Below are 21,990 nucleotides of genomic sequence, written 5' to 3' on the forward strand. Positions count from 1 at the left end.
TACTCGGAGAAAATATTATTGGAAAATAAATACACAAAAACGAACATAAATGATTCTAAATTTTAAATCGAATGGACCAATTTTATTTAATCTGATTCATTTAAATTGATTTTATTGCAGGTTATGTTATTTCATCTATCTCATAATAATAGTCCCTCTTAGTATTAGCACGGATTTAAGGATTGTAAAAAAAAGTTGATTGAAAAAGTCAATATAATTCACTTTTTTATATTAATTTAATAATAAAATGTGAGTGAAGCGAGTAAATGTAATATGAGAACTACTTACTAAATGGTAAATATAAAATGTGCTAATTATTATGGAACAAACTAAAATGAAAAAAATTGCAATTATTATGGGACAGTGTCAATATTTCTTTACTAAATTGACCGAATCATATATAAAAGAATCTTAAGATTTTGCTTCACACATTCGCTACACTAAAATAAGAGTATCACATCAGGTCTCCAAAGTCATGAGTTTGCTTATTTTGCATGTTCTTTGCTCCTTTGTCTTTCTTCTTTAATTTTTCTTCTTATCTCTTCTAATTATTTATCTGTCCCAATTTAAATAAGTACTCAATTTTCATTATTTAAGGAGATAGCAGCAAATCTAAAACAATAAGATAAGAACAACTGTTGTCTTGTTTTCAAACTAAAAGCATCTTTTACATTATTTAATAGTAGTAATTAATTAGAAGTAAACAACTTCTTCAATGCAAATTAAAACAATACATGCCCGATCCTTTACCTATATATACAGATTTTTAAAAATAATTTAGTATTGTACACTTGACTTAGTTGCCTTTACCATATTTGAATATAACTTAATTTTGATGAGTATGATTTAAATTAATTATTCACTCGAAATGTGTCTAAATACGTGTGAAACTTGACTTAGATAATACCGATATCGTATATAGATATGCAGATTAAAACGACTCCATTTTCACTTATTCTTTTCCATTCTTTTATTCTTTGGCATAAGGCATTAATTTACTCATTATCTACTCTTTTACTTTTTGCCAATATGAATACAAGTTCATGTTCATCTAGTGCGATGTATCATGTGATTGTAATAAGGCATAGTTTGGCATTTTGCAGATAAGTGAGAACAAGGGAGTTGTTATTGGTCTTTCTTATCTTCAACTTCAAAGTCTTTTTTTTTTCTTTATATGGATTTACGGTCTACTACCTCCGTCCCCCAAATTTTGACACAGTTTACCATTTCGGTCCGTCCCAAATTTTGACACACTTCACTTGTACCATTTTGGTAGTGGACTCCATATTCCACTAACTCATTCCTACTCACATTTTATTATAAAACTAATATTTTAAAAGTAGGACTCACATCCCACCAACTTTTTCAACTCACTTTCCATTACATTTCTTAAAACCCGTGCCGAGTCAAAGTATGTCAAAATTTGGAGGACGGAGGTAGTAATTTACTATTCATACATTTTAAATTATTTTAGTGAATTCTTACTTAATTGATCTAATAAATATTTTAAATTATAGTAGTACATTATCACCTAATTTTTCTAAAATAATTACTCTCAGTCTGCGAATAGGAGGCTCATTTTGCCATTTCGATCCGTACGAAATCTCGGTTCATTTTTACTAATAAATAGATTTCCACTGCACGTTCCGTTCCGCTAAAGATAATTATACATATATTCATTTCATTTTACCGTAGAATTGGATTTTATCGCTAGCAGAAAAAATTAAATCATTACTTAAGTTTGTGATATTATACGTTAAGTTCAAAGTTTATAAAAAAAATAAATTTTTAAATATTTTTATGATATTAGATTTCAATATCCAAAAAAATATCATATACGACAATGTAATACTGGGAGATTTGTCAAATAAGTCAGACTTGCATGCATGTTCCTCATTTACCTTACTTCCGACCAACCTTACTTACCGGTTACCACCTCAGCTAAAAACATTGATGGTAAACATGAATGACATACCAACTTATCTGATGAGCACTTAATATGACCTTAAAATTGATGAATTTTTTTTTTTTTTTTGGATGAAAGGAACACATAGATAAAAATGGCAAAAGACAGAGAGAAAACAAGTAGCGCTAATATTCATAATGTTGGCAGCCAAAAAGATTAAAAAGAATTAAAAAAATTCATTATGATGTAACATATTCCTTTAGACTATCATAGTATTTTTCATGTAATATCTTACCGCAATCTTAACTAAATCTTTATTTTCACATTGCGTAATCTTAACTTATTTAAAATAATTTACATTATATATTAATAAACACTTTTAGTTAAATATTAAAATATAAAAACAATCAATTTATCTATTATAACCACATACTAATAATCAATTTCTCTATTGTAACCACATAGTAATAAACCTGTAATATACCGATTAACTCGACTAAAACTTGTTTGACAAATATTGATAATAAAATAGATTTAAATATCATATGTTATAGTTATATTAGTAAATTAAATAACTAAATTTATGACATTATATTTATCTTTTAAAAGATAATAGTATTGTTTATTGAAGATTTTACGACTTTAGAAATTAGAATTTTACAATTGCAAAGATTGCTTATTTGTAGAGTAGGATAATTCATACGAATCGTATTGATCCAAACTCAAACCCAAACCCAAATAATGAAATAATAATAGTAATTATTACAAATATGATATTTCAACATTTAGTCATCATATTCTGATGACTAAATCAACCGTTAATAAATTTAATTTATCACTATTAAAATTACATATATCTACAACAATCCAATAATATATATCTACTTTCATGATTGTGTTGTAACAATTAAATTACTAATAATTAAATTTAATACCACAAGTTATCATGTTAGTAATATTGCTCGATTACATGTATAACCGAATTATTTGTGATAGTACTATGCAATTATTTTCTATTGTGTCATGACACTATATTTAGAACTAAATAATTAGTACTAGTAAATATAGTAATGATGTCACTAATAATTAAATAAAAATAATATTAGCCAAAATTATTACTCAAACAGAAAGACGTAACAAACACGATTCCTCCAATGTGCCTAAATTCATTAGAATATCTCATTCACTACTACATAAATGTAGTACTTCCGTAACAATGAACAACCTAGAAAAGGGAAATAAATATAAGAAAAATCTTTAATTCGTTTCAATTCTTATTAACAAACTTGTTCACAAATTAATTTCCAAAGCTAAACTCTACGCGTTTATATTATACTGAGATCACACAAAATAGAGCTAAATAAGGATAGAGTGAGTAAATAAAAATAGTGTGCGTAAAACTCCACACCAGCCGTCGATTCGCCACATCTGTACGGCGCGGATGATTTGCAATTCAAAAGCGCCAGCTCATCACCTTCACCACCATTATTTAATTCATAATTTATACGCTTCTCCTTTCCTTATAAATTAATTTTTTTTTGCAGTGGAGTTTTAATTTCTAATGGAAACCCTCCAAAAATCAAACAAATCCTCACAGCCACTGCGTGAAGAGATTCCCTTTTCTGCGACCATGGCATCATCTTCTTCTTCTTCATCCTCCTCCTCTGCCGCTTCAATTCCATCTCCGCCGATTAAAATCAACGGCCACTATCAAGCCGCCGGAGAAACGGTTGCTGCTAGAAATGAGAACCGAATGTGGAGGGATTCAAGCTACGATTTCTCGAACGACGCCGTGATGAGAACCGCCTCCACCTCCAAGGAGTTCGATTTCGTGACGGAGTCGCCGGTGTCGCAGCAGTCTCCGCTCTCCAAAATCCCCGAGAGCCCCGCCGCCAACGCCTACGGCCAGCTCACGCCGCGAGATGTCCGCGTCTCCTTCAACGAGACGGTTGAGAACCAGCGCGACGAGGTGCTTCACTGCTCCTCCAACAACTCATTCCGCCGGAAATCCAGCCTCATGAGAACTAAAACCAAGTCGCGGCTGCTAGATCTGCCGGAGGATAATCCGACGAGATCGCAAATGCTGAGAGCGTCGGGGAAATCGCAGCTGCTCGGAAAAGGAGCGACGAGCGAGATCGACGAGGAAGATCCGTTCCTGGAGGAGGATTTACCTGAGCATTACAAAAAAATGAAGTTCAACATTCTCTCTGTTTTGCAATTGGTGAGTCTGATCATCATCATCGCGGCTTTGGTATGTAGCTTAACAATTGAACTCTTCAAAAGGAAGACAATCTTTCAATTAGATCTGTGGAAGTGGGAATTGATGGTTTTGGTACTCATCTCCGGCAGATTGGTGTCCGGTTGGGCGATTCGGATCGTGGTGTTCTGCATCGAGCGCAATTTCCTCCTGCGGAAACGCGTTTTGTATTTCGTCTACGGATTGAGAAACGCAGTTCAGAATTGCGTGTGGTTAGCGCTGGTGTTGATTGCATGGCAGTGTATCTTTGACAAGAAGGTCAAGAGGGTGACAAACAGCAGCATTTTGCCCTATGTGACTAAAGTTTGGGTGTGTTTGTTGGTGGGGACATTATTCTGGCTGCTCAAAACTCTGCTGGTCAAGGTTCTAGCTTCGTCGTTTCACGTGAGCACGTTCTTCGACCGGATTCAGGAGTCGTTGTTCAATCAGTACGTGATCCAGACACTGTCGGGGCCGCCATTGATCGAGCTTGAGCTGGAGCAGGAAGAGGAGGAGAGGGTGATAATTGAGGTGCAGAAGCTTCAAAGTGCAGGGGCGACTATTCCGCCCGAACTCAAGGCCAATATGTTTCCGAAGAGTGGGAGACAAACAGGCACTCCGATGACAGGTGGTGGCGCCAAGAGCCCTGCGTTTTCTAAAGTTCTGGCCAAGGAGGAGGAGGAGCATAAAGGTATAACCATTGATCACCTCCACAGGTTGAATCAGAAGAATATATCTGCTTGGAACATGAAGAGGCTGACCAACATAGTGAGGAAAGGCGTGCTCTCAACTCTCGATGAGAAGATTCAAGGCTCCACCACTGATGACGAGGCATCCGTGCATATCACAAGCGAAAACCAGGCTAAGATTGCTGCCAAGAAGATCTTCTTCAATGTTGCCAAGCCAGGATCAAAGTCAGTTTCTAATTATCTGCATTTCGTGTTTTAATAACTTCAAGATTATACCACATTGCTACATAAGTCATGTTATTTCTGTGATTAGATATATTTACCTGGAGGATCTAATGCGTTTCATGCGGGAGGATGAGGTGCTAAAGACTATTCGTCTCTTCGAAGATGAGGTGCAAAAGGGAATCAGCAAACGCGCTCTTAAAAATTGGGTGGTAAGCAGTGTTGTCTAGTTATTAAGGTTTTACCTGTCTTGGTTTCATCCGACTCTGTTATTGTTAAACATAAATCCGAAATTCAGTAGCTTACAGCAATTAACATCTGTCCTAAAATGGTCTTTAGCTAAACTTAAGTATATATAGGCTTAGAACTTGTTTCAGTTGATATGGGGAACTTGCAACTTATGTGAGAGAAAATATACACTTGGTTGAATTTGTTGTTTGTTGTCAAAAAGCTGCATTGAGTCTGGACCAGTGTTTGTTGCTTAGTGGACCCTATCAGCAGCATGTGAGCATTGACCAATTTAGTCTAGACAATCCTAGAAGTCATCATATTATGTGAATGGTGCTACTTTTTTTCCAAAATTTTTAAGGTTCATACCTTTTTACTTTTGGTCACATGGTCTGCAACCAACGTTTAATGGTTTTAGTCTTTTAGAGATATTGAAACGTGGAGTGAAACTACATGTGTTGAGGATGGATCTCTTTGACTACAGGTGAATGCATTTAGGGAGCGGAGAGCTCTTGCTTTATCGCTAAATGACACAAAAACTGCGGTCGACAAACTGCACCACATGCTCAACGTTCTAGTGGCGATTCTCATTGTTGTCATCTGGCTTCTCATACTCAAAGTTGCAACAACTCAGTTCTTCATCTTCTTGAGCTCCCAACTCCTTTTGGTGGTGTTCATGTTCGGGAACACATGCAAGACAACATTCGAAGCAATCGTCTTTCTATTTGTGATGCACCCATTTGATGTGGGCGACCGTGTTGAAGTCGATGGAATTCAAGTAAGTTTTTCGAGCATGCCACGTGCTTTTTTTGCTCTATCTAATTTTCTGCATAACCATGATTTCTCATTCCTGCTGGGGTGTGAAAATTTTCAGATGATTGTTGAAGAAATGAACATATTGACAACAGTTTTCCTGAAGTTTGACAACCACAAAATCTATTATCCAAATAGTGTGTTATCCACAAAGCCAATCTACAACTACTACCGCAGTCCGGATATGGGAGATGCAATCGATTTTAGCATCCACATTTCCACTCCAAGCGAGAAGATTGCAACGATGAAGGAAAGGATAGTAAGGTATGAAATGATGGCATTGTTTGTTTCATCTCTCTCTATATATATCCTAATCATAGAGATTTAAATTGAGGTGCAATGGGTGTAGGTATGTTGATAACCGGAGCGACCACTGGTATCCTGCACCGCTGATCGTGATGAGAGACATGGAGGACATGAACAGGTTGAAGTTCTCGGTGTGGCTATCGCACAAGATGAACTTTCAAGATATGGGTGAGAGATGGGCAAGGAGATCACTTCTTGTAGAGGAAATGGTTAAGATCTTCAGGGAGCTAGATATCGAGTACCGGATGCTGCCTCTCGATGTGAACGTACGCAACATGCCGCCTATAAGTTCGACTAGAGTACCATCTAACTGGAATGCTATTTCGGCTTGATTTATAGTAATATACATGTGGAGAGCAGAGCAGAAGTGGACGCAAGAGATGAAGCAGAAGCTGAATTATATTTATAATTTGGATACTGGTATTTCTTGTACAGTTTTCTATGTCCATCTTTCTTGAATGGACTCCATTTTTACTAATGAATAATCTATGAATGAATTTACTGAGAATTATGATGGGTGACATACTGACATCTAATATTAGGATAAACTATTCTTGTCATGAGTTTAACCATTGTGAACAAAATTAAGTTGGGATTAATCGGATAAGAATATATTCAATTATATCATATAAAATTGAATATTGGAAACAATTATATAAGAGCATCCACATCCGTGCTCTTAGAAGTGGGCCCGGACCCATTTTTACTCCTTGTCCTTAGCTAAGAGCACAACACCCACATCCGTACTCTTAGCTAAGGACAAGCTCAAGGGTCCCACCATATTATTCAATTTAAATACTCCAATTATTAAAAATATTTCTACATTATAAAAATACATTCAAAAATAAAAATTACATAATTAAAATCCTAAAAAATAAAAATTACATAATTAAAATCTTAAAAAATAAAAATACATATGATGAGAATATGAGAAAAAAGATGAGAGAATGTAGATGATAAAAAAAAAGATGAGAGAATGTAATTTTTTTTGTGTTGAAGTGGAGGTATTTATAGATGAAAATGTGAATTTTGGGGAAAAAAAAATGAAAAATAAATTAAAAGTATGTAGAAAACGAATATAATTTTTTTGGAAGTGGAAAAATATTTTTTTTATTTAATAACATTTTTTTAAATAAATTTTGAATTTTAAAAAAATAAAAATAAAAAATCGAATTTGCCAACGGCCGCTGTCACGTATGGGTGCTCAGCGGCACGGACGGACGGACGGTGCTAAGAGCACCGCTGCGGATGCTCTAAACCACCATAACATAAATATCAAGCTTTTCATTAACAAAAAGAACGACGAAATACTCTCGGAGTCTTCTAATTTTTTGGCCAACTAGAAGGCTCGAAAGTATTTTGGCATTTCCTATGAGTTTTATATTCACTGTGATTGTTTTTATTGATTTATCAATTGATATAAATGTATACATTCTAGATCGAGTGTTGCTAAAGGTAATCATCCTTCTTTTTGCAATTTTTTGTTTAATTATCTACATTTATTTCATTATTTGTTTCTTGAGCTTTGACAAGGCTTGTATTGAGGCACACTTGAACTTTGACAAGGCTTCGTTACTATACCGAACCATCTTATTTTTATGCAGTTAGTTGGAGGTAATAATTTTGCAGTAGTAGTTGGATTGATTTTCAAAGTATTTATAAGTATCATTTATTGTCTCATCTAACTTTGAATGCATAATTCATTACTATTAATTTTAGAAAGAGTTATAAGCATAAGGAACGAGTGAAACTCATAGTATTAAGGAACGAATGAAACTCCACAAAAATAATTTATTATAGAGTGTTTGGTTTGATGGATGATATAAGTGAAATTGAAAGAGAATATAATTTAATTTTGTGTATGGATTGATTAATGGGGTATTATAAATTGAAAAGATCATGACTGAAATGAAAAAAAAAAACAGAATTCCCAAAAATACAAAAATTAAGAATAAATAATATAGTAACTGTATTTTTTATGAGAACATTTTGGAAATTTTATAATTCAAGGATAATAAAAAGTGAAATTAAATGAGGAATAAATGATATAGTAAAGGTTTGGTGGGCCACATGCATCTTGCTCAAGGCAGGCATAAACAAAGCACCTCATCCAAATGGTTCACAATTGAACACATTGCAGCAAATTCTCAACTGCACAATGGCGGCGCCGGTGAAAGTGTACGGCCCTCCCTTCTCCACCGCCGTGGCAAGGGTTATGGTCACTCTCCTTGAGAAAGATGTCCCCTTTCAGCTCCTTCCTGTTAACATGGCCAAAGGTGAACACAAGAAGCCCGATTACCTCAAAATTCAGGTCTTTTTTTTTTTAAATTACTCCTAATTTGCCACAATCTCTTTCCTCTTTGCTCAGCTAACATAATATGTGGTTGTATTTTCTTGATTTGTTGCAGCCATTTGGACAAGTACCAGCATTTCAAGATGAAGGGGTTACTATCTTTGGTAACATTATTACCCATTCTTATCTTTTCACTGTTTTAGGTTTTATCTATATTGCTCACATTGTACAAAATTGATGGCTAGCTTTGATTAGAGAGGAACGTTAAGATGAATGATGCATTTGACTTTATACCATAGGGCTTATTGGTCACAAATAGCACAAACTTTGGCCGAAATTTGGTATTTCCCACAAACTTAAAAATGTAGTGAATTTGCCATGATTGGGAATTTTGGCAAAATTGTGGGAGATTTTACAACTCTAGTAACATACGAAACAACGTCGTTTACACCTATTTATGTTGACCGCTTTGTTCAACTATATGAGCTAACATGTCACGCCAAATTCAATTTAGTGAAGTTGAACTCGTGGAAAATTCGCTACAAAGTATAAGTTCATGATATCAGCGATCAAGTTTTGAGTTTGCGGGAAACTGCCAAACTGTTTTAAACAGAAATCCCCCTTGTGTTTTTTTTACATATATGTGTATTGATGATGCAGAGATAGGCGATGTAATGTGCTTGCTTAAGCAATAGATATGCAAAAAAAAACCAATATCATGACATGAGGTGTTAGTAAATGGTTTACAAATTCTGGCCTTGTTCTAGAATATCTACTTGAAGTCTTGAATTAGGTTCTTGATTTGTTGTTTCTCTCATGCCTTTTGATTAACCAGAATCCCGAGCCATCTCAAGATACGTTTGTGACAAATATGCGAACCAAGGAAACAGAGGACTCTTTGGAACAAATCCTTTAGAGAAGGCATCAATTGATCAATGGCTAGAGGCTGAAGGGCAGAACTTCAATCCACCAAGCTCCATCCTCGTCTTCCAACTAACCTTTGCCCCGAGGATGAAGATCAAGCAAGACGAGAATTTGATCAAGCAGAATGAAGCTAAGCTTGCCAGCGTGCTGGATGTGTACGACAGGAGGTTGAACGAGAGTAGGTACTTGGCTGGTGACGACTTCACGCTTGCGGATCTTTCCCACCTGCCCAATGCGCAGTACCTGAATGGGACCGATGTTGGGGAGCTCTTCAGGACAAGGAAGAACGTCGAGAGGTGGTGGGGCGAGGTTTCAAACCGAGAGTCATGGAAGAAGGTTCTTGAAATGCAGAGTCCACCAGCTCCAAAAAAGGCATGAAAGGTTGATGTTTTATGATGCTTTTGCTTAGGCCAAGTCTGAATGAGTGTCAATAAAGTGAGGCAATTCCTAACCTCTGTTTGAATCTTATTGCTGTTAGTGAAATCTTTTTATATTATGGATACTTTCCACATTTGAATCTTATTGTTGAATTTGACACAAAAAATAAATTTAAAAGTTTGTGTCAACTGATCTAGAACCTATCCATGAAGATTGAAAAACAATGGAAAGAAGCCAATCTCACAAAATGAATGTCTTGATTGTAAAATATTGGTAGAAGTAGGCTTCAACAAGGTAAGGTTTGCCCCATCTTCAACCTCTCCTTGTACTCTTTCTATTCCTTCTGGTACCTTTCCTTATCCTTTAACCCATAGTTCTGGTAAACCTGCACAAACAAAAAGTTAGGATTGTGTTTCAACATCACTTGTACTCACTCACCACTCTGTCTTCAGGGGAGAGTTTGTTCCACGAGTCACCAATCATCTTCGTGAACTCCCTTTCCCTATTCGGGTAGAGAGATTTGAGGGCCGAGTGTTTCTCTGCGAAAAAGAAGTTGTAGCCACTCCTGTTGGGCTTTGGATGGCCCGGATCACCCGACCTTCTCCTTCTTGTGCAGCGGCCTGGCTTATGAAGCACGGGAGCATAAGGTACGAGGGCATTGTGCGTTGGAGGGGCCGGGTGGTAGAGCACGCCGTTGAGCGTCTCGTCCCTTAACTTCACTGAAACGAGGTAACCGCAGTCGAACTTAGCATCGATTGTTCCTACAGCCTGAAATGAAAGAGGGCATGCACCAAATATTCATTTGTTGTCAAAAATTGTAAATTAGGATGTTCATATTTTCCACATATCTTATGAAAATGTGAATAGTTTATCTTTAATTAACCATAACAAGTGTAATTTCCAGTGAACTGCATTTATGCTCCTAAAACATAACAAAAAGAAGTAAATGAAACAAAGATGGAAAAGCAAATAAAGTGTGCATATTAACTACTGGAAGATAATTGGAATAAAGATTAGTGGACCTCCTTCTCCTCTACTACAATATCATGAAAAAACAATCTCATTAATATACATTGTCTTCAAAAAAAAATTGCCAATCAGAGATTAGATTGAATTTATGAAATTGTCACTATGTGATTGGGAAATCGAACAATAACGTTAGTGGCCGAGAAATTAAATGATGTGTGGTGGGTATTTTTCATCAACTTAGCACTTCAATTAATGTCACCCTAAATATCATAGGCCCAACATTTTCCTCTCTGGATAATATCCTACTTTAAATCTATTATTCCAAAGACCAAACATTCCATCAAAATGCATGCTTCTTTCACCATTAATGGCCTTGAAAATAGTCCTTAAAATTATGAATTTAATATTTTCTTAATTTCTTGGTCCAATTTGAATGAAATTCTATTGAATGTGACATACAAAAAGGACAAAACCGCATATGAATTGTAGGAGTATAAAATATGAAATCAAAATATATCTGTCATGAAAACAATACTACTAATAAAATTCATGATTTTTATGTCTGATTTATTGCTACAACACTAAAAAAAATGACATAAAAATCAAGACGCAATTACTCGTCTTGTTTTTAAAAGTAATAATAATTTAAGACGTAAAAGAAAGTGTCCTTAAATCAATGATAACTTAACTTGATCTTTTTCTTTTTAGTACGCTTCTATTTGCGTCATCTAATTATAGTACCAACAACAAGAACGTTTTTTGAAGCGTTGGTGGTATATTTAAAAACACAAATTAACATCTTTAATTGTATTAAAAAAAATTCCTTCACTAGGATTGAGGATGTTAAAAATGGAGGATGGCGCCTTGAGTTCTAAAGAAATAGACTTGCTCGTGACCACGAAGGAGAGAGAAGTAGTGTTTCCTTAAAGCGTAGGAGGCGCTCGTCGTCGTCGGAGAAAAATCAAACACCGCGCTTATCTCCCTCCATTTTTTCTCCTCCACCACCTAAGCCATTTTTTTCCCAAATTCTCTTTTCCCAAAAGAAAAAATGATAATCGGAAATTAATTAATTAATTAATAAAACCTTGTGATAGCCACCTCTTGTGGTAACTTGGACATAGAGCAAATGCAGATTGAGCTCCTTCCCTCCGATCACAGGCACCCTTTTTCAGGAAATAATAAACACACGATGAGAATGGGAAAAAAAAATGGAAAAAAATGAGGAATTTATATATAATAAGTGTATTATTCTTTTTACATAAATTTGGAGGCGAGTGCAAAGTGGGTTGGGCCGGCCCGGCCCACTTGACACCTCATTTGTTTATACAATATTTGTTTCTTTAATTTCAGAAAGGTGACTCCAAGTTCACACTTAACTTTTCCACTTTAACAAAATCAGGTTGATGCTATATGTGTTGCTCAGTTAAAAGGAAAAATGGATGGTGAGTTCTCAGTTTGTGGTGAGATTAACAAGAAGAAGAAATTGGTGATTGTGATATGAACCATGAGAAATTTGTTATTTCTACGATGAGGTGAATGCTCTAAACAAGAAGAAATTGGTTATTTCAACCGAAGTGACAGAATAGTGGTTTACGTGAGAATATATGTTAATTTGCAGGCCTTTTTTTAATTATCTGATTGTTCATCTCAATCTTTGTTGGAAGCCATTTTTGTTTTCTATCTTGGATTTTGACATCAACTAATAGTAATCAAGCTGCTGTGGCGAGCAACTTTATTATGTCTTTGTATTGGCACTGCAATAATCTAATTTGAAGTTCTCTACACTGCTGTAGAAGTTAATGATGTATTATCCTTTATGATCCACCACTATCTATACAATTGGCAATTGTTAGACCATGTGTTAGGTCATATTCTAATTTGAATACTTAAATGAAGAGCAATTTCTATTTCAAGTAAAAACTTGGCATAATGGTCAATTTTTTGGTGTTTTACACCTATAGTGGTCTAACTTAAGTCAGCTGTACAAATTGAAAGAGTATGGCCAAGACATTAATGCAGTGTTAAGTTCGCAACAAATTTTTTCAGCAACCAAGGTAGTATATGGCTAATTTTATGTTTTTTTCACTATTTTAAATGTTAGGCTGATTCAGCTATGCTTTTGTGTATATATAGTGATTGTGTTAAGCAATCAAGAATGAAAGAATTTGGCTTTTTGCAACATATTAATTTTGTGTGTCAACACATCACACATCTGAATTTATTTGAGCTAGAAGTGTGTACCTTGGATTTTGATGTTTGTAGTAATCATGCGTTTTGTTATTGTAGAAGACTCAAGAAACTCCCCTATCACCACTTCATTTAACAAATTCTGTCAAAATTTGTGCAATAATAAATAAAACTATGTAAGTTTAATTTCATACTACAATGATTTTTAACCTGGAGCATTTTTTTCATGTTTAGTTTTTTTGCAATTTAAAATGATGGCTATGGCTATAAAATATGGTTACCTTAAATAATAATCCCCTTTTGGTCAGTATCTAATCCAAATTTTATATTTTGCATAGCCTCTCAAATTTTGTAGCACAAGCCTCCTTTCTTCCACCATTTTGTAGTACATGTTGATGTTAGGACCTTTTCGGCCGCCTTTCTCAATTTTATAGTACACCCTCAAGAGAAAATATTATATCTATATATATATATATATATATATATATATATATATCAAATAAAAGGCGAGTTTTAGCCTTAATTTGAATATTTATGAAATCTGGGTATAAATTTGAACATTTATAAATTTTGGGTATAAATTTGAATATTTATAAATTTTAAGCATAATTTAAACATAATTAGTCAATACAGTTACAATCTATATAAAAAAAATAGGTTATTACCGTTACTAGCTTAAATTGATATGGGAATATTTTACTAATAATTATCAAATTTGGTAGATGACGTTTTTATGTTATAATTCCATAAGTAATCAAATATTGCATTTTAATTTAAACATTTTATGATTGTGCCAATGGACGGTTTTCAATTGAATAATACTAAATGATTTACAACCGTTACAAACTTAAATTTATAGGTGAATATTTATATTTATGATAATAATTCATAGGGTTTGTAACATCCAAAATAGTAGGACTCTTCAATATTGTTCTATAAATATGTAGTATGAGCAAGATTATAATTCACTTCTTTCTTGCCTTTCCTCATTGCATCAAAATATTCTGCAAAAAAAGAATTTGATGCGGTACGGTGCAATACTTTGTCAGTCATTCGATGCGGTGCGTGTGTGTTTATGAATTCATTCAACGTGGAGACAACTCCAATGTAATCTCATTGGAATGTATTTTCCACGACCGTGTGGTATGTATTTCGTTTTTTATCTTATTACATTTTTTTAGCTATTTATCTAAAACCATTAATTGTTTATTTTTTCCATGTAGGGCACTAGGATTCAAGCCATGTTTAAAACAATTGATCTAATCAAGCAGATCATGAATTCACAATTACTATGTGCTCTAGAACACGGATATCGGAAGTCAACGACTCCAAGTTTTCAAGATTTATGCATACATTTAAAACAAATGATCTAATCAAGCAGATAAAAAAACTAATGAAGAGCCACTCTTTAGTACTCCCTATTTTAGTACTACTGTTGCAATTGTATTAATATTTATTATTGTTATTATTATTTGTGTATTAACATTGTCTTAAAGGATGCACTGTTTGACACTTTTTAAATATCTTTAAATTATATTATCATTATTTATTTTTTAACATTGTTGTTGCTTCTATTTTTTATAGATATTATTCGAGCAATTGTTGACTCTGGAAAGATTATTACACATGAAAATTCTCAACTTATATAGATTAAAATTGCTGATTCACGGTAAGTGTTGATTCACTGTTTTTTTTTCTTTTGTTTTCCAACATTTTGTTTTTGTTGATTTATCTAAAGTTGTGTTAATATAATTTATGTATATTGTTTTGCATAGTACCGACGATGCCATGCATAAGTTCTTTGTTCTTATGGGATGTTTTTTTGGCATAAAGAACCATTGGGGAAATCATCTTAAAATCAAAAGACCAAAATTTTATGTTGTTGTAAGGGTAGAATAATAAGATTCTTCAAGATGTAAGCTGCTTATATTGTCTTTCAAGGTTTAATATTCTCTAAAGACTTCAAATGTGTTCATTATTTGAAAAATATTCTTTTATATTGTTGAGTTCACCTTTATGGGAGGTTGGATTGATAATAGATTGAACACGGGTCAGTTACTGTCTGTGTTTCGATTACATGATCAATAAAGTCTTTAACATTGTTAATGATATTATTTATTTAATTTTTATGTTTGTCTCTATTTATTTTTTATTTTATAAATATTATTTACTTTTATAAAATTTATATAATTTTATTTGTAATTTATAAATCTTGTATAATTTTATCTTTTATCATTTTATTTATTTAATTGGCCTTTTAATTTTATGTGAATAAAATTCAATGGGTCGTGCAATGCACGGGGGTTGATACTAGTTTATAGTAATGTGAGAGAGACTTTTTTCAAAAGATGATGCGTGACATCTTTTATGAGACAAACTAAAAAGAAAAATGTAACATTTATATAGTTAATAGAGACGGAGGGAGTAGTATAATTGGATATTCGGGTGATAGAAAATATCAACACGGGGTATGCAACGTTTTATTTACTCATTTTTATAATTGGGTGATGGAAAAAACTACATGGCTATGTTACGTTTTATTATCTTTTGATTTTTATTATTGTTATAGTAATATGTTAAAAAGTGCGAATTGTTATCCTTTGTACTCCAGTATATATGTAAATGCATTTAGGAATGGCACTTTTTCATGAGACTTTTTATCTTCAACACATTTTTATACTAGGTTGAAATATAAGTTTTGTTAACTAAATTTTTAATTATATAATTCTGTTTATGTAATTAAAAATGCATACATGTATTTTTTTAGCGGGTGTGGATAAATCCGTTGAAAATCATATTTTTATAAGTGATGTTGTTCGTGGTAAACAAAATTCATAATATTGTGAATGAGTCAATGAGAGTAATTTCGTTTCGTCAACTTTAAATTGAGACGAAGGTAAAATTTTTTCACTCTTGTTTTGAATATCATTAACTTTGTAAATGCTTATTCAAATGTCATTTTTTAATGAAAGACTTGCCTTAATTTTTTTTTTATGCATCGGAATATAAGTTGATTAACTAAATATTTTATCATTTCTTTTATGTAATTGGGTATGCAAGTGTGCAAATACTATAATTCTTTTTTACCATACAAGTGTCACAAATTTTTGTGATATAAAAATTACTATATATATATATGGATAAGTGGATAACTATGATCATCACTGGATTGGCTCGAAATGTAATTTTATTTTTTCTTTTTTATTTTATTATTATTTTATAATTGTTAATACCATTTGATCCAAGGTTGCCTTACAAATTCCAACGACGACAATTTCCTTTTGACCATGTCGTATACAATGACGATTAACAAAAGTCAAGGTCAATGTGTCTCTCATGTTGGATTATTTTTAAAAAAAGTCTTCAATCCATAGTCGCACATCTCCTCTTTGTCATTTGTTTTATTTTATTTTACTCAACTCATATCAAATAGTATTAAAATTATATAAAAACGTTTGCTGAATACGAAATGTTTCATTTAAAATGGGTTGAGAGAAGTACATTTCTCTTTTGTTATTATTTATACTACCTCCGTCCCCCAAAATTTGCTACATTTTCACCCGACACAGGTTTTAAGAAATGTAATGGAAAGTGAGTTGAAAAAGTTGGTGGGATGTGGATCCTACTTTTAAAGTATTAGTTTTATAATAAAATGTGAGTAAGAATGAGTTAGTGGAATATGGGGTCCACTACCAAAAATTGTAAAAGTGAAGTGTATCAAATTTTCAGGGACAGACTGAAATAGTAAACTGTATCAAATTTTAGGGGACGGAGGTAGTAATATTTTTAATTGTTTATAGTGTTATGAATAATTATTGTAATTAAAACATATCCTTAATTAAAAACATCATTAATATTCTCTTTATCCTCTTTTTTTAATCCTGCTTTTACGAATTTATCTTTATTATTTGAAATAGTATAGGGGCGATAACACTAGTTCAAATAGTACAAGAGTTGCCTATGTATATCCACATGCAATATCCATTCATTCTTAACAAATTCATCATTCTTTCTCTATTATCTTTTCTAACAAAGAACCGATGGAGTCTGAGGCAAAATTGCTTTCGGAATTGTTCTTCGAGATTCTGAGCCGAACAAGTTTGGAAACGTTGGAACAATGCAAATCCGTTTCAAAGGAATGGAAACAAATCATCTACGAGCCCACTTTTATCCCTCTCCATTCCCAACGAACCAATTCCCTCTACGGCTATTTCTTCCAAACCTTGAAATCTTCGAAATCCCACTCCGCCTTCGTCTCCACGGCCCCCGGAGCCATCAATTCGACGTGGCCTCGCAACGAGGGCGTCGAAATCCTAGCCTCATGCGATCAAGGGATCCTCATCTGCGAGAGAGGAATATGCCGCAACAAGCGCTTCTACGCCTGCAAGCCCGCCACCGCCCAATGGCAACCTCTCCCAAATCCCAAACTCCGCTACCAAACCAAATCCGTCGCCGTCGTCGTTGCCCGTTCCCATCCCCTTCGCTACGTCATAGTTCGATTGTACTCCTTAGGGAGCCAGCTCCACTGCGAGATCTTCGATTCAGAGAGATGGAGATGGGAGAAGATCGATAATTCGCCTCTCTACGGAGAGATTGTCATCAATTGCTCTCCCTCTGTCACCACCGCAGGCCGATTCGTGCACTGGCTCACATTAAACGACAGCGTGCTGACGTTGGACGTGGAGAAGAGGCGTTTTCGATGCTCTGCGCTGCCAGGATGCCTTCCCATGTGTAGATGGACGTTGCCGGCGTTGGTGGAATATGAAGGGGAATTAGGGTTTATGTGTCAAGTTGAGGAAAAAGAAGATCGTAGCGAGATGGAGGTGTGGAGCAATGGAAAAAAGAAGGCGGTGGTGAATATGAGAGATATAGGTTTGGGTTTGGATTTGCAACACCCGGTGGCGGTGGAGTTTTGCAGTAGCAATGTGGTTTTCATAAGAAGTATGGAAGGAGGTGGTTTTTATAATATGCAAAATCGCAGTTTTAGTAAAGTTGAAGTACCTTACGATCTTAGGATTCCGATGCAAGTGTTTCGATTCAGATCTGATTCACAAATTGTCCATCTCAGAGGTGGTTGCCATGCTTCCAACACAAGAAGAAGATAGTGGCAGTGGCGGAGGGAATTCAAAACAAGGGGAACGGTGGTATCCCCAAAAATTTTTTTTTTTAACTACTTTTATTATATATATAATTTTATTAGTAATGTATTTTACAAAAATTTCCAAAAGATAGATATAAATATTGAAGAAAGAATCATTTAAGGAAATAAATTAGAATATAGACTTGCTTTAGTCCTAGAGATGGCTTCTCTTCTTTTGTCAACTTGATATATTCATGGAGGATATGAGAAGAGATAATGACATTCAGAATTTGCAAGATTTTAGTTCTCTTTCAATGAAGCTTGTTAAAACAAAGAGGGATGTGGCTTACCCCTTTGTCTTTTTGCTTATCAAGTTGATTTTGATTCTTCCTATTGCTAGGCAAGTGTAGAGAGAGTATTTTTTGGAATGACATTTTTTGAAGAATAAGTTGCGAAATAGAATTGGTGATCAACCTTTAAATGGTTATTTGGTGACTTTCATTGAAAAAGAAATGTTTCTACAAGTCTCTGATGATGATATATAGCTCATCGCTTTAAGGAAATGAAAACTCGTAGAAAAATAAATTAGATGTTATGTATAGGTTTTGGTTTATTTTATTTTAAAATAAACGAGTTCAAAATTGAATAATATTTCAAATATTCTTTTACCGCTATTTTCTACTCCCTCCGTCCCATGTTACTTGCACTTTTACTTTTCGGCACGTCACAAACTCCTTACATTATTTATAGTTTAAGTTAGAATTAATGCATTTAATTATTATGTTAGTTTAAGTTAAGAGGTCATTTATTAAGTGACGTCTCATTACACTTAAAATTCTAATTTTATTACACTAAAAAATCAATCTCAAATTTACGGCCTAAAATGAAAAGTGCGAGTAACATGGGATAGAGGGAGTATTTTTTAGTGTTATGTAATTATTTATCATACGACTCGTACCCCCAGATGACAAATCCTGATCCCCAGTAAATAGTGGCTTGAGCCCATACTATATTTTTGTAGCATGTAATTTTGGTATTATGGCTTTTGTTACTTTTTAGTCTTAGTTATAGTCTTTGCAAATTGCATTATTACTAACATATTGCAAATTGTTTCATAGCAAATTGCATTCTTACTAATATTGCAATTGTGCAATGGGATGCAAGAATGGTCCTTAATTTGATTGGGTCAAGTTTTACTTCGTTTGGGTTTTAATTGCTGACTGTTTTCTTTATTTTGTGGGCTGCTTTTTGTGCTTAGAGGCCACATTAAGACCGCGTTCTGTGCTATTTTTTGGATGTATTTTTTTTCCACATCTTTAAAATTTGCTAGCTATCCCAAAAATAAAAGGATTACAAATAATTGATTTGTTTAGTCTATTATATAATTAAAATAGTGACTTATGAATCATTAACTCATAATAGTGGCTAGATAAATTTAAATTGAAATCAGTAGAATATGAGTGTACTTCAAATACATGCAAACCGATAATCAGTCCAAAAGATAATTATTATTTGTCCATACTTTTTAGGTACAATTTGATAGTATTGAATAGCATGTGTATTTTATAGCGATTTTAGATTGTTGGGCTCATCTCATCTCATCTCATCTCACATGTGATTGAATCCAATAGCATCGTTTTGGGACCCACGTGTTATAAAAGTTGTCAACGTTGGCTGTGTATGAAGCTACCAAGTGTAAAAAGATAACATTCACGAATGATGCAATATCTATTGTAAAATTAAATACGCGACATGCTTCTTGTAATTATAATTTATAAGATACATTTTAAACTTTTACCGAATTTGTCCCTACAAAAAATTGTGATCATATATAACAATAAAAAATAAGGTTATTATCATAGACTATAGGAAAAGAGTGAGAGCATTCACAGTCCATATCTCGAGCCACATCATAATTCTAGCTTTCATTTGTTATCATTTCTCATTTTTTGTGTTAGGACACAACTTCCATAGTGGGTGCCCATCTCCATACCTCTCACATAAATTATTAGTTCCAAATACATATAATAAATAAATAAATAATAATAATAATAATAATTTTTAAATTTAATAAATTTATTTGTTATATAATAATAAATTAATTTTATTCTCAATCATTAATCTCATTAAATAGTGAACATAATTATTTTTATTAATCATGCTTCAATTCCAATCATCACAAAGTAATCCCATTATTGATTAAGGAATAATTAACACAATTATTCCCATAAATACAAATATACATTAATTTTGTAGTATATTAATATTTGCATCTATAAGATTATTTGTGCAGTAATACAAAATTTCTGTGGTCATCCACAAAATTAATGCACCCGTTCACAAAATTAAGAAATAATTGAGGAATAAGATTAATTAACATAAAGTATTTAAGTCTTTCTTCTTTCTTCCCTCCTTTTTTTTCTTATTCTCTTCATCAATGGCCGAACTCTACAGCAGGCCTCGCTACACTCCTCCCTTGGCAGTTGGCACCTTCTCCAATTTTTGCCCGATGAAGATGAATTTTAGTACTATCATTATAGTATATGATAGTATTAAAATTGATTTTCACAAAACAAAGTGACATCAATTCAGAAATTTCAATTATCAAGAGCATATTCTGTAATTGTGCAATACTACATTTTATGCTATGACAGCATTGGTGCAATTGCACAAGCAAAAAGGAAGTAGAGCTACCAATAAAACCAAACATGTTCCCCAAAGATATCATGTGATCAAATGATTGAATCAGATGATTTGAAATTAGAAAAAAGTACTTCCTGATAATAGCTTAGTTTATTCTTTCACTAAGTCATTAACGTACTGCAAGATATAATAATTCCTCCGTCCAAAAAAAATAGATCTATTGTTGTTCGATACGGGTTTTAATGTAGAATTGGTAAAGTAAGAGAGATGAGGAGAAAATGTAGGTAAAGTAAGAGAGATAGAGAGAAAAAGTGAGTAAAGTATGAGAGAGGAAAGAAAAAGTGAGAAAAGTATGAGAGATAAACTTTCCATTTTTAGAAAGTGATCTATTTTTTTGTGGACGTCCCAAAATGGAAAAAGTGATCTATTTTTTTGGACGGAAGGAGTAACCATTTTGAGATGTAATCGATCCCAATGAACGTTCTCACCCTGATACTAATCAATAATCATACTATGTTAATTGTTAAACGATACATAGAAAGAGTTGAAGAATGATTTAAGATTGAGGAGATAATTTATGTATTTTTTTATCCAATTTATATAACGGCACATTGTTGTCTAAAAGTGAAAAAGTTTGCAATGCCCTTTAAATGGTGCATTTCTAATAAATGATTATTTTTACATTAGCTATTCGGTTCGAGAATTAATCTAATTGATAGCACCTCGATAAGTTGATTTATATCAATTCTAATAACTAATGAATTGTAGATAAATTATGATTTTCTTTTATTATTTTATTATATGGTGAAATGTGAGGACACTACCGACCTAAGTATTCGTTTTTTAAGGAGGAAAAGATTTGATTCACTATTAAATAAATATTTAAAGTATAGAAAGTGAGTATAGCAAATTTTAGTGATATCACAAAATAAAAGTCTTTACTTATGCATTTTTTTCCAGTATTAGAGCATCCGCAATGGTCGGCTAGCGACCGGCTAGCCGATTCGTCGCGCTAGCCGATCGGCTAGCTGAACCATTGCAATCGGCCAGCGCGAAATCGGCCAGCGCATCGGCGTGGGCTGGCCGATCGCTCGTCGCTAGCCGATCCGCTGGCCG

The 21,990-nt window shown here is 33.6% G+C and overlaps 3 protein-coding genes and 1 long non-coding RNA gene across 5 annotated transcripts; 3 read left to right on the forward strand and 1 right to left on the reverse strand.

Moving 5' to 3' along the window:
- The first annotated feature begins 3,438 nt into the window (after window positions 1–3,438).
- On the forward strand, window positions 3,439–6,908 carry LOC125204878 (mechanosensitive ion channel protein 8-like). The gene is made up of 5 exons (XM_048103634.2): window positions 3,439–5,056; window positions 5,145–5,265; window positions 5,766–6,059; window positions 6,156–6,358; window positions 6,444–6,908. Exons 1-5 carry the CDS (start codon window positions 3,468–3,470, stop codon window positions 6,730–6,732), a joined length of 2,496 nt encoding a protein of 831 aa, XP_047959591.1. The 5' UTR covers window positions 3,439–3,467; the 3' UTR covers window positions 6,733–6,908.
- Window positions 6,909–8,484: 1,576 nt separating this feature from the next.
- Window positions 8,485–10,898, forward strand: LOC125203964 (glutathione S-transferase-like). Of its 2 annotated transcripts, XM_089060076.1 has the most exons (4): window positions 8,485–8,711; window positions 8,809–8,857; window positions 9,529–9,998; window positions 10,448–10,898. In XM_089060076.1, exons 1-3 carry the CDS (start codon window positions 8,559–8,561, stop codon window positions 9,993–9,995), a joined length of 669 nt encoding a protein of 222 aa, XP_088916202.1. In that variant the 5' UTR covers window positions 8,485–8,558; the 3' UTR covers window positions 9,996–9,998; window positions 10,448–10,898. The 2 variants fall into 2 exon arrangements, with proteins under 2 accessions (XP_088916202.1, XP_047958451.1); XM_048102494.2 differs by lacking the exon at window positions 10,448–10,898 and having other exon boundaries at window positions 8,486–8,711; window positions 9,529–10,113.
- LOC148923028 (uncharacterized) lies at window positions 10,622–11,040 on the reverse strand. Its single transcript, XR_016132365.1, has 2 exons — window positions 10,984–11,040; window positions 10,622–10,763 (listed from the first exon to the last, which is right to left on the reverse strand). It is a non-coding gene; the product is annotated as an uncharacterized LOC148923028 (long non-coding RNA).
- Window positions 11,041–17,191: 6,151 nt separating this feature from the next.
- Window positions 17,192–18,264, forward strand: LOC125205249 (uncharacterized). Its single transcript, XM_048104079.2, has one exon. The coding sequence runs from the start codon at window positions 17,192–17,194 to the stop codon at window positions 18,254–18,256; it is 1,065 nt and encodes a 354-aa protein (XP_047960036.1). The 3' UTR covers window positions 18,257–18,264.
- Window positions 18,265–21,990: the final 3,726 nt, after the last annotated feature.

This window comes from Salvia hispanica, chromosome 6, assembly GCF_029641045.1.
Source record: "Salvia hispanica isolate PSC_SH4W2 chromosome 6, Shi_PSC_v1, whole genome shotgun sequence".
Taxonomy (NCBI): Eukaryota; Viridiplantae; Streptophyta; class Magnoliopsida; order Lamiales; family Lamiaceae; genus Salvia; species Salvia hispanica.